The sequence below is a fragment of the Centroberyx affinis genome, unplaced genomic scaffold (genome assembly GCF_046629955.1).
Source record: "Centroberyx affinis isolate AG114_WGS23_722 - 3 ecotype Tasmania unplaced genomic scaffold, CSIRO-AGI_Caff_v1 ptg000324l_1, whole genome shotgun sequence".
NCBI classification, from domain to species: domain Eukaryota; kingdom Metazoa; phylum Chordata; class Actinopteri; order Beryciformes; family Berycidae; genus Centroberyx; species Centroberyx affinis.
Window position 1 is genome coordinate 134,741 of NW_027279000.1, and position 13,608 is coordinate 148,348.

Genomic DNA, 13,608 nt, shown 5'->3' on the forward strand with positions numbered 1-13,608 from the left:
AATACATGTCTAGATGCCTGTTTTGAGCAATCCAGCAACTGATCACCTATTTTTTTTATGCGATTACTGTTTTTCTCAGTAAGTAGTTTGTTGTTGACATCGCTGGTAATCCATTACTCCAACCCTGGCAATGAGTTACACAAGAGAGAATCATGTTTCCACGCCGTTTATGAGGGTGTTTACAAGTGCCTGATGAGAATATGACAAGTTACAGTTAAAGGAAGAAATGATTGGAGAAGGCACAAAAGCAGGGCTAAGAGGTTCCTGCTTCCTTTTGTCTTTAGTCATTGCTTTTGCATTGTGAGGATGTCAGTGAAATAAAGTGCCTCGGATGTAAATAGCTGCGATGTTGTGGGCTAAGTATACTGCAAGTTTAGGTAATGCCAGCGTAGTGTAGTTCTTTTCAGCGCTGAGAGTTTTGATGAAGTGTCCACTCAATGACCCTGATGGCATACATATGTACGCTCACTCACCAACACTTCCCTCTAGCATCCTCTAGAAGCTGAAAACTATAGTATTTCACAAAAAAAAAGCAAAAATGATAGAAAATCAGCAAACATAGACATGATAAAGTTGTATTGTAGAAATATGTTTTGTCCCTGTTCTATAAATCACCTTGCCACCCCCCCCCCCCCCCGAAATGATCTCAGGACCCCCCGTGGGGTCCCGACCCCCAGGTTGAGAAACACTGATGAAACACACACCCTCTAGCAGCCATATGCAGGTCTATAGCTCTTGGGCAACAGCGGCTGGTGGCGTTTCTAGATGTATGACTTCAGCAGAGGTTTTCTGTGCTGTTTTTGACTGGGAGCTGAACATTTGATCCCTCATACATCTGACTGATTTAGTGTTTAGATAATTTCAGCTTGGTAGCTAGCTAACCATAGTATCTGGTCAGCTAACTATCACTGTCTCTAGTAGAGACCAGAAGCCTGTACTACGAAGCAGGATTTGGGGTTAGCGAGGTGACTTCAGGTTTAATCCAGGGTTTTCGGTGTCACAAAGGTGGTTTACTTTTTACCGGAGTATGTCGCCATAGCAACTTATGGTGAACTGCTAACCTGCTCCGGAGCAGGTTATGTTCAGGATACCGGATAGAAATGGATAAAAAGCCCACCTCCTCACCAATCAGCTCCCTGGACAATTTGGCGTCATCGTTTTAAACAATCTTTAACAAGAATAACAAAACCAGATATGAATAAAATCATTGCATTCAAATGAAAAAATAACTGTACAAAGGGATTCTATTGAAGTAGGTAAGAAGGTTAGAAGGACTCTTCGCAGGGCAATGGTTTGCCCTCTCTGGCTATAAAAGAGGGATTTTATCAAATAGGGGATAGCTTACAATAGTTGGCTATAGTTATCAATAGTGAATTGAATTTACTATTGCATGTGACAGGCAGTGATAAGTCTATTTACCTACACATTTACACTGCATTACACAATCTGCATTTCTCCTCCAGCCATCCTCTCTGGCCTTGGCAACAGCAACTTACTTTTCGCTGTTGTATTTTTCTATTGCTCATATTTATTCACTATAATAGTAGTTCTTATTGAGAGAAAAAAACAAATGTTAGTATGTAACCCCACAATTGTTCAGTAGTTTATTGCTTTTATTGTTTTATTTTATTTTTGATACCACTTCTATTTCTTATTTTTAGATTCTAGCCTACATGTGTGCTTGTATTCTATTTCATTTTCCCTGCTGTATGATTTTACTTTTGCTGCTACAACGATCTAATTTCTCCACAGGGATCAATTACATTTCATTTAATCTTAAATCCGCTGCTCTGGATCTGTCCGTGTTGCATGTGATTGGATTGTGATTGGTTACAAAATCCGGCTCTTTTATGTGAACCCACACATAGCTCAAGTGGGAAAGCCTGGATTGAGTTAACGAGTTGATAACCACCTTCGTGATACCGATTACGCGTGATAGCGGTTGTTAGGGTTAGGGAGTTAAACCAGCTACCGCAAAGATATCCTGGATATGTTGAACTTGCTTCGTAGTCTAGGCCCCAGGTAGAGACTAGTGTTAGTAGTGGCTAGTAGTCGTATCTTAACATTACCAGGTTTGCTTGAATAGCCTGCTGGCTAGTTAGCTACCCAGCAAACATTTTGATGTTGAATATAATGCTGATACGGACCATACGACTGATATGGACTCCAGGAAGACTAGTCTGTTGCTTGTCCGCCAACTAACCAGGATCCACAATAAACAATATGACAACCTGCACTAACAAAACCTGTGTAAATGTAGCCCCAAAATGAACGTCTGTGGTCGTCCATGGCTGCTTACCTGCATTGTTTTGTGAAATCAATATTTTTCATATCAGTTCAAAACAGTTTCCAAAGCTGTTTTAATAAGATTTTTTTTTTTACTGTGATGTGATATCATACTGTGAATATATTGTGCTTGTTTAGGCTGATGTCGAACTTGTCCACCTCCTGCACGTCACCACCTGTGAAACGCTTGTTGGCTAGCTAGCTAGCTAACAAAGCCAAAAACCAACAGTTTGTTCAGGTTAACCAAGCTGACTCATGCTACAACTCGACTTCAACTCAATTTAGAAGCAAATCCACCATATCAGACGATCCACTTTTAATTATAACTAAATTATGAATTGGCCTACACCACAACAATCTTTTTGAAGTAGCCTCTCTTTTTTGGTTGTTATCAGTGGTGGAAGAAGTACTGAGATCTTTTACTTAAGTAAAAGTAGCAATACAACAATGTAAAGATACTCCATTACAAGTAAAAGTCCTGCATTCAAATCTTACTTAAGTAAAAGTACATTATAAATATTGGCAGCAAAATGTACTTAGAGTATCAAAGTAAACATACTCATTATGCAAACTGTCCCCATTTAGAGAGTTATATTTTTCATAAATTATTGGAATATTAATACTGATTTATTGACATACATGTACAAGCAGCATTTTAAAGTTGTCAACGTGAAGCTAATCTTAACAATTTAGCTATACTTTTGGGTAGTCTAATCTATAACAATGCTATTTTATAGTTATTTTATAAAGATGATCAAATGTTTTAAATATAAAATATTGATCTGAAAAGTAACTAGTGACTATAGCTGTGAAATAAATGTAATGGAGTAAAAAGTACAATATTTCCCTCTAAAATGTAGTGGAGTATAAGTAGTACTTGAGTAAATGTACTTAGTTACTTTCCACCACTGGTTGTTAGACATTTTTTGCATTCGGCCAGTTCTCCACTGGACAGTTGGAGATTTTGGACATAACCGCAAAGCCTCAGTAGCAAAAATTCCTTTGCTCCATTGGTTTAATATTTCTTTGTATATCATGTGAATTCTTTTACCCTTTGCAGGCTGTGGGTGTGTGTGTGTGTGTGCGCGCGCGCGTGACTCACTGATGTTGGGGCTCTGAATGGTCAGGTGGTCAGTCTCTGCCATCAGCCGAGGGCCCAGGCTTGTCACCATACGGTCAATACTCTTGACCACGTCCATGGGGCCGCTCACCACCTGAAACACAGGGAGCACGGGCAGTCTCAGCGGCGGCACCGAGGCACTCTGCCCTCCCGAGCGCCGCCGCAAAAGGTAGAGAGAGTACATTTCAAAATGACCATTCAAACGCCACACAATCCCAACCCCTCGCCGGCGTCTACGCGCGCTTTGGCTGAAGAGGGCACGCGCGCGCTTCAATAGATAGGCCTATAATGCAGGGTGCCGTCGTGGATTTTGCCCTTGCCTGTTTTGAAACCCCCCGCTCTGAATTCAATACGGCCGTCTAAAGAGCCGAGCCCCGGAGACGCAGCTCGGCGGAGAGCGAGGGAGGTTTTTTTTTTTTTTTTTTGCAGGATGACTATGGCCACAGTGTTTCAGAGTGCTGCTCATCCATTCAGTCTGGGCTGAGGTGGCCTTGGAGCGCTGAGAGGCCTGGGGGGGAAGGGAGGCGAGCGCTGATAGAAACACAACACTTGTCATAAGGCAGCCTCCATAAGGATCCATACACATCAATAGCAGAGAGAGAGAGAACTGGGGGGAAAAAGGACTCAGTAATACAGGTTTGAGAGAGAGCAGTGTACCAACTGTGAACCGGGTTAGGGTATGGTTTACTCCAGAATAGTGCTTTTATTCCAGCAATAGTGAATGTGAAAATTAATGTTTAAATGGATGGCTTAGCTATCTTTTATTCGGTATTTATGGAGGCTAATGAAGAATGTCAGCTCAGGTTTTAGTTCCACCATTACAGTATATAAAATATCTACAGAAGGCTACTGCCCTCTAGTGTTTTGGTGCTGATATGACAGCAGTCTATTGTAGATACTGGTCAGATGCCTCGAAATGACTAAAATCCCTGTGGGGAAACTGGGTTGTCACAGCAGCGGAATAGTAAAAGGATAAGAAAACCTGAATATCAATTAGATTATAGCAAAAATATCAACATGTATGCAATATACACAAATGAGACAATATGGGAATATAAAGAAAACAGATATGTGGATTTACAGCTTATATCCATGATGTGCAAAATGTGCATTATATTTGCATTGCCAGGTCTACAGAAGTACATATATAGTATATATTAAATATCTCTCCTTCCTGGTTTGTAAATGTTGTTTCTCAGTCTTGTTTCTACTGCAGTTGGGCTGAAAACCATTTAATGCAATGAATGTATGAAACAAGTTGGAAAATACATTCTGCTGTATTCCTGTAAAGTGACCCATTTGTAAAGTTACCTGATATTCCCTGAGTTCCCCAGAGAACTATCAAACTCCCTGACTTTCCCTGTTTGGAATACACCTCTTTAAATGGCATGATGTTCCAGAAATTCCATGACCAGTGGGATCCTTGTCTGTATATTCTACTTTACAGATATACAGTAGATACCATATGTACAGAGTGTACAGATTTGCATATGTGCATTACTAGCTGTCCACCTTGTGAAAAACTCAAGCTGGAGGAACCGGGTGTCCAGAGAATGTGCAGGACCCATATGCACTGTTGTGTGTGTGGGGTACCTCTTTGATGGCCTGCCACTTGAGGGCGTTGTCCTGGCTGATGACGCTGTCCGCCACGGCGATGAAGTGCTGGCTGAGCTGCCTGGCGCCGGCCCGGCTGCGGTTGGCGTCGGCGGGAGGTTCGGCGGGGACGTCGGCGGCCAGCGACAGCAGCTGGATGAGGGAGAACATGTCTTCCGGCTGTAGCCCCTCCTGATGGGTTTCCTCCAGGGCCTGGAGGGACACGTCCAGCAGGGTGGACGCCTCAGCCCAGCTCATCTGACCTGACGGCTGCATAGGCCCCTGCATTACCTGGGACTGGAGGCATAGTCACTGTGTTACTAGTACTACTATTACTACTACTACTACTACTACTACTAGGCTACTACTACTACTACTGCTACTACTACTACTGCTACTACTACTGCTACTACTACTACCGCTACTACTGTTACCACTAGTAGTGCTGCTACTACTACTGGTAGAATTCTGTTACTACTATTACTACTACTATTATTAGTACTTCTATTAGTACTACTACTACGTCTACTACTGCTACTAAGACTGTACTATATTGGCATTTTATTAGAAATGGGATATCAGTAAGTAACTTGAACAGCTGACCCTGCCACGTCAGTGAAATGCTTCAGCTGCACAATAATACATGTGTTCACAGTGCTTTAATTTTATCGTCGTGTTTCCCATTCATCTTCAGTGATTATCATTGACAATGCCCTGATCGCTGGGATTGATGCGCTTTTCAGAACGATGTGTCATTTTCAACATGCCTGTGTGTCCAGTTGGGGACAAAATACATTAGTGATTCTTTTCAACACAAGTGCCAATAATAACTCCTGTTGATGCAGTATATAGTAGGGCTGCAACTAACGATTATTTTCATTGTCAATTAATCTGTCGATTATTTTCTCGATTAATCGATTAGTTGTCTGGTCTATAAAATGTCAGAAAATGGTGAAAAATGTGGATCAGTGTTTCCCAAAGCCCAAGATGACGTCCTCAAATGTCTTGTTTTGTCCACAACCCAAAGATATTCAGTTTACTGTCATAGAGGAGGAAAGAAACCAGAAAATATTCACATTTAAGAAGCTGGAATCAGAGAATTTTGACTTATTTTTCTTAGAAAATTACTCAAACCGATTAATCGATTATCAAAATAGTTGGCGATTAATTTAATAGTTGACAAGATTACATATTTATTGTAGAATTCATCAATATCACAGTGGTTGTTTATGGGAAGCCCCATGGTCTAAATGCTGTTTCAGAGGGTTGACAAGAAAAACTTTTATTTTTTTTATTTTTTTTTGGGGGGGGGTGGGGGGGGTGAAGATGCATGGATTGTTTACCTGGGTTTTGTTGGAGAGTTTCATCAGCTGGTCCATAAAAGCAGTGGGTTGAGCGCTCTTGGAATCGCTCAGCTCTTTCATCTTCAGATAACGCACTGTGGAAAAAGACAATGTCACATCAATCTAACACTTCTGCATGGAAACACCTGTTTGTACATAGGCCATAAACACAAAAGCACTGTATATCTGAGGTGTCAGGGTGTGTTAGTGGTTAAGGAACCCATCCTGATCAAGGACTGAAGTGTCCTTGATCAAGACACTGAATTCCTTCCAGCTCCAAGAGTGCTGTTTTGTAGCTGACCCTGACCTCTGACCTCCCTGTGGAGGAGGGGCAAATGAAAAGAGAATTTCCCTACAGGGAGCAATAAATTACTAAGGAGGTTGTTATAATAAGTTATTAGTAAAATATTACAGAAAATATAACACCATTCTCTTACTTTAATAATAATTAATAATTAATAATTTAACATAGTTTTGGTTTTTTACTTCAAGCTCACATTATTAATTATAATTTCATTCATAGTTTACATTATACCTTTTGAATCTTAACTGTTTTGTATGTTGTGAACTATTTTGTTAATATGGTAAAACAACCATAGGTCAATCAATCAATCAATCAATCAATCAATCAATCAAACAAACCAAACTAATAGGTAAGCAAACAAGGAGGATCAGTAGCATATAATATATTATTGTTGTTGTGTGTGTGTGTATATATATATTTATATATATACTATTTTTTTTGTTTTTTTTACATGCAATTTATTTTTGTAGTTGAGAAATGGGAGAAATGGTTTTGAGAAAAATAACATTTTAAAGTGGTAATCCACAAGTTCCTTGTTTTTTTTTTTGTCTCCATCTTTGTTGCTCAGCGCTCATTGCTGTGGTGTTTCTGCACTGCTCTTCCCAGACATCACCTGTCAATCAAGCAGTGTGTCCAGTACTGTGACTTTGTCTTTTTCTGTTGATGCAGTTTGAGTTTCTCTTTTCTTTGTCTGTTCAGTCATGGCGGCTATCACTGCTCATGCTAACTACCCAGATCTTCTTCTATTTATTCTTAACAAACAGAAACATAAAATGCAAAGAGCTACCAGACACAAGGTGTTTAGAGCAACACATGCAAAAACTTCATGAACTGGATATAGGTTGAATCACTATTGTGTTATATCGATCAGTGATAGAGTGTAGGAAAAACATGTATTTATGACTGTAAGACTCAATAGGAGATGAAACCACCTGTTGATATGGACATTTTAATTTAGCAGTGTGTCAGCCTTACCTCTGCTGCTCATGCAGATGAATGGCAGTGGATCAGAGCAGTCAGCCAGTCCATACAGCGGGAGGAGCTGATCTGTCCAGCCCTGCAGCGTCCTGCAGCCCTGCAGCTCCCTCTGCTGGCGGACTGCTGCTCATGCATTCACAGCATCACATAACACACAGTGACACAGAACAAGACAATGTCAACTTGAGCATATCTAAAGTGGGTGTCTTTAAATGTGAGATCTTTAGTCCTATATGAATCCCTGGAACTAATCTGGGTCCGTTGCAGATCTATTTTTGTTTTTGTGGTGAAGCATATTTTTTTTATCCAACTTCAAGAGACTAATCAAACAATTGGTAACAAGAAAATTGGTAACAAAAATGAAAATCGACTGTAAACTCTTTAACCTCAATTTGGCATTGTAAAAACCAAAACTGACTGGGACCTCTCACATGGTAATAAAGCTCAGACAGCGGGGGAGTGTTTTGTTACTGTTCACCATTGCGTGGAGCCCTGCTCTTCCAAAGAAGCCCCGATGCTGGAGTTGCGGGAATCCCCTCCATCCATCCATCCCTCCCTCCCTCTCTCTCTCTCTCCCCTGCTGCCCTCCCTCCGCTCTGTCCGGTCAACCATGCTAACGCGTTTCCTTAAGTGTCTCTATGTCAGGCTGGATATGTTCAGCCTCACACTATCTGGGTTAACAGGCCTCTTTAGGGAGGAAATCATCCAGAATGACTCCACAGCTGAGGCACAGGCAACTGGGAACAACCGCTGGATTAGAGTTTCCGGCCCGACTGGCCTGGCACCGTTCTTGGGGACGCAATTAGGAACAGAAGGAATAAAAACTGGCAAGAAAAAAGTAATTTCCCCACTAGAAATGAATGGGAGCTGCCCAAAAAAAAAAAGTCAAAGAATTGGAAAAACACTCTGATGGATGCACTAGACTCTGATGGATACACTAGAAGAGAAAAATATGTACCATATGAAAATAAACCAAAAAATCAAATGTATACAGCAAGAAATAAGTTCAAAGTATCAAGAGAATGGAAGTATGAAGAAACCAAATATGTGAATTTACAGCTTCTATCCATCAGTATAAAATCTGAGTTCACATTACTAAGTTTAAAAAATACCATGCATATGTACAGAAAGTGTCTAGGCGGTTAGGCATATGTTGGAAAAAAAGAAAGAAAAACCTAACCAACCAAAACCAAATATATTCTCTTTAGATGTACAGAACGTACAGATTTATACATAAGAAGATATATATAGATTGTAATATGAATGGTCAAAGGGAAAAGCTCAAAAAGTCAAAATCTTACAACTGGAACATCTACAGTATTAGGAGTACTGCAGATTTTACTGTAGCTGACATGCTTTTCCAGACTATAATTGCAACTGTAGCTTAAAGCTACACTGGGCTCCAAATGGCAGCGAGAGGTAAGTGTTGGAGAAATTTGAATATCAATACCCAGGGTGACGTCAGTAAATTGCACACAGCACGCTCATGTTTACCAACCCGGCTGGTCTGTGCTTTATACCAAAGGATAGCAAAGGGGATATGGCAGGGGCATGTGATTCAGGCAAAGAGGGGAAAATGAAGTATGAGTTTTTAGGTTATAGAGTGCAGTCACAGTTCGTTTTGTTTGATCCAAACCATTATGGAAAGGTTTCCTTGCATTTTTGAATTTGGTTAGTTTAGGTCAGTGATTCTCAACATTTTTCATATCAAGGACCCCTAACTTAGTACACATTAGAGCCACAGATCCCCATTTGATGAGATTTTGTCTCTCTGACCCAAATCTGAGAATATTTTTATTGTTAGATATGATTTTGTCCAGAATTACGTGATAAGAGATAACAGTGAAACTATGATCAAAACAGTCATTCTTCTACATTCTCTAATTGTGTTAACTTCTTGTAAATGAAATAGCCTAATGGTGAAGTTTAACAATTCATCAATTTGCTGGGGACCCCTTGGAACCCTCCCAAGGACCCCTGGTGGTCCCCAGACCCCATGTTGAGGACCACTGGTTTAGGTTGCCCAATTAAAAGTGAACCAGGGCTTGTAAACAAGTCAGATGGACTCACAAGTAGCTTGTTTATTGCAGTTTTGGTAACTTGTCATCCTGCCAGGTTAGAGATTTTGGCGGAGGAGGTAGTCAAAACTAATCAGATTCCAGTCCAGTCAACATCCATCTCCTCATACTCATAAACCCTTGTGTTTTGGGTATCGTTTCCTGTAGTTGGTTGGGATTACGCTCTTATTCCTAAAGATCTGCACTACACTTTTCTTGGAAGAGTACTGAGACTCGCATTTTCCGATGTCTTGGTGCGATTATTTCATGCCACCTGAGTTCAAATGGTATTGCTCTCACTTAGCCAAATGAACCGAACTAAAAGAGTAAAAGGTTCTAGAGTTTAAATAAACTGCTCCAAACATGCTTGGTGTGAACGCACCCTGACTGTCCTGAGTAGGGTAGGAAAGTCATTGAACTCTAGTCGAAGGCAGTGGAGCTATGATTCAATTACTATTCCCAAATCCACCTAGTTCACTGCTTCAAACCCATATGAAGTGAAAGCAGTGCAAGAAATAAAACTGTGGGTACCACTTCTTTCAAGAAATCATATATAGCTTTGGCATGGCTTTGGACTGACTGAGCGCTTTATATGTACCCTTACCTGGACAAAAAAGCATGTCTTGCACCTCTTTGACCACTGGGTGGCTGCTGATGTTGTCAACACTCCAGCTGAAGAGCACTTCCTGGGTCAAGGACGAACAGGCGTTGAGTGCGCGGAGCTGCCTCGTCTCCAAAGAGGTATTCCAAACGTTCAGGTCGGTGATATTCCCGACAAAGGGCTCTGTGAAATTCCCTCCAAAGGAATCCTGGTCCTGACCTAGGATGAGTATCCCGTCCCCGTGGATATCCCTGGGAGTGTCCGCCCCCGAGCCCATGTCCTTCCTCTCCCCGTCCACATAGATAGCCCAGCGGCCGTCGCTCCGCCGCCAAGTAACGCAGAGGTGATGCCACGCCCCGTCGTTGGGGAAAGAGGCCTTGTACGGCCGGTGTTGCCCGTGGATGATGAGCGCCAAGAGGATGCGTCCCTGGGTGTCCACTTGGCCACGCAGCTGGAACTCATTGGTGAACACAGGTGCCGCGTAGGAGAAGATGGTGGACACCTCGTCCCACTCGGGGTCCCACTGAACGCGAACGCACACGCTCACGGCCGACATGGCGGGGAAGGACATGTTGACGCGAGCGAAGCCCTCGTGAGATTCCCTCGGGAAGTTCAGAGCCGAGAACTGTAAGTCTAAGCAAGACCAGAGGGAGAAATCATTGATTCATCTCTTCATTTCAGTGCTATGTGTTTATTTCTCTAGGGTTTGCTGACCATGCATGCTCTTTTCCATTCCACATTCACACAATTACACATTCACTCCTGGGAGCTGACCAGTACAGTCACAGTCTTCTACTGTCTCATATTTAGCAGCTCCACTGGTGCAGTTGGTGGTCAAGTGCCTTGCTCAAGGGCTTTCCCCTCCTTCAACGAGAGCCCTTCTTCATCAACAGTACTTGTTGAAGGAGGGGAGAGCATTATTTATTTACCTTCTCCACCCAGATTGTCCCAGTCGGGATTCAAACTGCTGACCTTCCACTCACAAGCTCACTTCTCTAAGCTCTGAACTCCTGCCACCCCCTTTTAGATTCAATGAGAACTGAGAAAAGTATGATATATAAAACTATTTTTTATCAGCTTATGGATGTAGGGCTTCCACTCACACTGCTTGGCGAGGGCCAGGGGCTTGGAGGCCGCTTTGCTGGGATCCCTGACCCAGATGGGTGAGTGGAGTCCAGCCTGCCGGAGCAGCTCCGCGGCCCCCTCCTGGTCCTCTGGCTGGTCCAGGGTGGTGAGGGAGCTGAACTGGCCTCTGCAGAAGCTGTCGGCTCTGGGGAAAGCCAGTGAGTCGTTGACCAGCTGGAAGGCCCAGTCTGATGTGAGGTGGACCAGTCTGGCCTCTGCTGGGGAGACAGACATAGGACATGAAATACACTACTACAGTGGTTCTCTACGTGGGGTCCGGGGACCACCAGGGGTCCTTGAGGGCATCCCAGGGGGTCCCCAGCAAATTGATGAATCGTTAAACTTCATTATTTCATTTACAAGAACAATTATAGAATGTAGGAGACTGACTATTTTGATCATAGTTTCACTGTTATCTCTCTACCTACAGACAGTCATGGAGTTCTGGACAAAATCATATCTAACAATAAAAATATTCTCAGATTTGGGTCCAAGGGACAAAATCGCATCAAATGTGGACTAATTAGGGGTCCTTGATATGAAAAAGGTTGAGAACCACTGCACTACTACAATAAGGTGTCAATCAAATGACTGTATTAATCGGTTGATTGGATGGGCAATAGAAGACTAGCACTGTGAATTGATACTGCTGGTGACTAAATGGCTAAAAAGTGATCAACAGTCTCTCACCATGCGAGCCCCTCTCTCTGTCTGGCCCAGCATGTGTTGGCTCACTCTCACACACCACCTACATGAAGGAAAAGTTATGCTCACGTAACTTAGTTATTTTAGCAATTCCTACAAGAACAATTCTACATGCACAGTTGAGTTGCATTGCATTCCAAAATGAGCATTTATCCAGCATTTATCCTCTGCCTACAATATGGCTGCTGGTATGAAAGTAAGACACATTACTGTATGGGTTACTGTTAAAGTTATGAGTCATCTTAAGACCTTTGCGTACAAAATAGTTATGCTTTTGAGAGCAGAGTTGTCTGCGTTTTTGAAATCTTGACTGAGGAATTCCAGGTAGTACATTAATACCATATAAGCAAGTAAAATTTACATGGTCCTTGTGTTATATATATATATATATACTGTAGTATAGAATGTGCAGAGGAGGTATTACCACAGTGGAGAAGAGCAATAATCCAGTAAGCAGGGCTCCAGTCATCTCTAAGTCAGTGTGATCTCCAGCTGAAATAAAATACGTATTAACGTAGAAAATTTGGTTTCCACTGGATCAAACTGCCAGCCGTACTTCACAATAGAAACCAGCTCTGTATCTGTTGAATACAAGAGTGTATTATTTATGGTAATTTCTCCTTCATGAAACTTCACGAAACTTCAAGTATTACATGACAAGACGGAACCATTAACCTTCCAGCACATCAGGCTAGTAGTTTTCAAAAACTCCGGGTTCATTTTAGCTCTGTAGTCAGTTGTAGAATCCCAGTTTTACTCCAAGACAGCAGAAACTCTCCTTTTTGTGTAATCTGGGAACAATTCCACATGCGTGAGATGATCCGAAACCAATCCGGTCCACATCCACGTCCAACTCCTCGTCCGGCACCTTGGCCTCGACGTCCTGCATGTCCAGAACGCCCGGTCTTCTGACTGGGAGAGAACCAGAGAGCCCAGTGTGTCTGTCCAGCAGTCCCATTCTGTCTCCTGCCCACTGCCTCCCTTCAGATCCCCCCACCCTGCTCAGCACCCTGAAGCCAGCAGCTTTTGTCATGCAAATCGGGTCATTTTTTAAAAGAACTCTACTTACGCAAGCAGTGTCAAGCATTTGGCACAGAGAGTTCATCAACAGCAGCGGGGCGGCAGACATTTTTACCACATGTCCCTTATTTATGCCTTCTATAGGGCACTCTAAAGTTAATTGAAACATTGGTTTTATTGGTGTACTTCATAGTCAATAAAAGATTAGTACTACTCATGTAATCAGTGTACAGTAGGCCATAAAGGTTGTCTGGGTGGCTTTCGTCCGGTGTTTGTGTGCAACATGCATGCCTCTGAATTTATGTATCTTCATTCACAAAGAGTACAATAAGTGCAACATCCAACACACTGCTTTGTTGCACAGTTAATGCTGTGTGGCTTGATAACTAAATGATCCCTGATTTAAAGCTTCAAGAGTGATAGGCTACTTTTGTGTATCTTTAAAGTGACACTAGGCAACTTTGTGCTTTGGCTGC

General features: G+C 42.2%; 1 protein-coding gene across 1 annotated transcript in view; it reads right to left on the bottom strand.

Annotated features, from left to right (window-relative positions):
• The window catches only part of adgrd2 (adhesion G protein-coupled receptor D2), a 43,607-nt gene extending 30,537 nt beyond the window's left edge, over nucleotides 1–13,070 (bottom strand). The window contains exons 1-7 of the mRNA XM_071515197.1: nucleotides 12,941–13,070; nucleotides 11,386–11,625; nucleotides 10,286–10,915; nucleotides 7,622–7,747; nucleotides 6,343–6,437; nucleotides 5,000–5,290; nucleotides 3,389–3,500 (exon numbers count right to left, since the gene is read on the bottom strand). Of these exons, the coding sequence (XP_071371298.1) occupies nucleotides 3,389–3,500; nucleotides 5,000–5,290; nucleotides 6,343–6,437; nucleotides 7,622–7,747; nucleotides 10,286–10,915; nucleotides 11,386–11,625; nucleotides 12,941–13,070 (1,624 nt within the window). The remainder of the gene's footprint in view (nucleotides 1–3,388; nucleotides 3,501–4,999; nucleotides 5,291–6,342; nucleotides 6,438–7,621; nucleotides 7,748–10,285; nucleotides 10,916–11,385; nucleotides 11,626–12,940) is intronic.
• Nucleotides 13,071–13,608: the final 538 nt, after the last annotated feature.